Genomic DNA, 1,543 nt, shown 5'->3' on the forward strand with positions numbered 1-1,543 from the left:
TGGCATGTCACAAGGGAGAGATAAACAATGTCTACCAGAAACAGACGCTATCAGAAATCAATAACAGCGAAAACACTGCTGGGAGAGTTACATTTGTTTTTAAACACTCTGGTCAGTCATAAAGGGCTGGCAAATATTCTCTGTATTATCAAATCCTATTCTGGGATTAACACCAGCCCCAGGGAAACACCAGCCTTAAATGGGAACTGTGAAACACAGGGAAAGATTTAAACAGCGAAACTGCAATGAATCAGAAGTAAATACTGGCCCCGTGCTGGTCTGAAGGGGGAAAAAACGTTCTGAGATTTGACAATTAAAGCCATTAAGAGAATGGATGAAACAAAAGGCTGGGGTGTGAAATGGGGCACATAGATCAGTGCCACTACATTTTTGTGTAGCTTATTTGGGTGTTAGTGGAGCTTCTTCAGAGGAAGACGAAATGAAAGAGAGAAAACAGGATGAAGGAGGAAGCTGTTTTCTTTCTTAGTGTCCCTAGAAGGGCACAGGAATCAGGACAGAAATCTTCACCTTGGCAAGTGTGCAGACTTCTGATAAATCTCGGCACGAGAGGCAGTGTGTAATTTGCACCGTTCTGAGGCCTCACTCAGGTTTCCCATTCCTTAGCTGTTCCCAGCCAACACATACGAAACTCAGTTTTCACGATCTGTGTGATCAGCACTCCACATCCTTACGGGGGGTGCAGGAGGAGTTGGCTCAGAGCAGGAAAACCTCGACATGGGTGGAGAACCAGCCGACTGAATGAGCAATTTAGAAAGCTCTGGAAAGACAGCAGTGCTGAGAGACACCTCGAGCAGCCTTTGGTGGTACCGTGCGGAAAGCTGCCGGCCCTGCCAATGCTCCCCACGGCTGGGTGCCGAGGTGAGTGCCAGCAGTCTGCCACGGCTGCCAGAGGAGACTTCTCAGGGCAGAGGGAGGGCAGAGCTACACATGGCTTACCCACAAGAAGCATAACTATGGCTGTTTGTCCCCCTGCTTCTCCTGCGAGCAGCAGAACCAACAAAGAATTCTATGGTTACTGAGATGGTGGGAACAAAAGTGCCACCCCTGAATCCCTGGTGCTGGTCTGCGGGCTGCTGGCTCTTCATGGTGGCGGCCCTGACTCCTTCCCAAACCTGATGAGACTGCAGGCTTGGGCAGTAACCCCTGTACTGATGGCACAGTGACCCTGTGTTGATGGGAATGTGATGACTTCCCACTCCGCATGGTAATTAACTTTATCTCTCCTGACGCACCAAACAAATAGTTACTGTTTTCCTTTAAGTGCCTTGGGCACTCACGCTGGTTGTCCCTTTCTCTGCAGATGCAGTCGTGGAGTTCACAGCAGACGACCCCAGGTTGAAGACTATGGCCTGTCCCCCAGCCAACAGTCCCTTGGTGCCCTCACCCGGTCCAGGTAAGTTCTCACCTGCTGTAAAGATTTTCTCACAAAAGGCAAAGGCAGTCCCTGGGCTGCGTAGTTACCCATCAGACATCGCAGGGAAGGACCCAGCGCCTCAAATACCAAGCACATATGTGGGAAAGA

The 1,543-nt window shown here is 50.0% G+C and overlaps 1 protein-coding gene across 1 annotated transcript in view; it reads right to left on the reverse strand.

Moving 5' to 3' along the window:
- Positions 1-1,543, reverse strand: part of LOC104499321 (SRSF protein kinase 2-like) — a gene marked incomplete at its 3' end in the record, with an annotated part of 12,840 nt that overhangs the window by 5,194 nt on the left and 6,103 nt on the right. Inside the window, exon 6 of the mRNA XM_010142811.1 lies at positions 1,427-1,533. Within this exon, the coding sequence (XP_010141113.1) occupies positions 1,427-1,533 (107 nt within the window). The remainder of the gene's footprint in view (positions 1-1,426; positions 1,534-1,543) is intronic.

This window comes from Buceros rhinoceros, unplaced genomic scaffold (genome assembly GCF_000710305.1).
Source record: "Buceros rhinoceros silvestris isolate BGI_N320 unplaced genomic scaffold, ASM71030v1 scaffold13789, whole genome shotgun sequence".
In the NCBI taxonomy this organism is placed as follows: Eukaryota; Metazoa; Chordata; class Aves; order Bucerotiformes; family Bucerotidae; genus Buceros; species Buceros rhinoceros.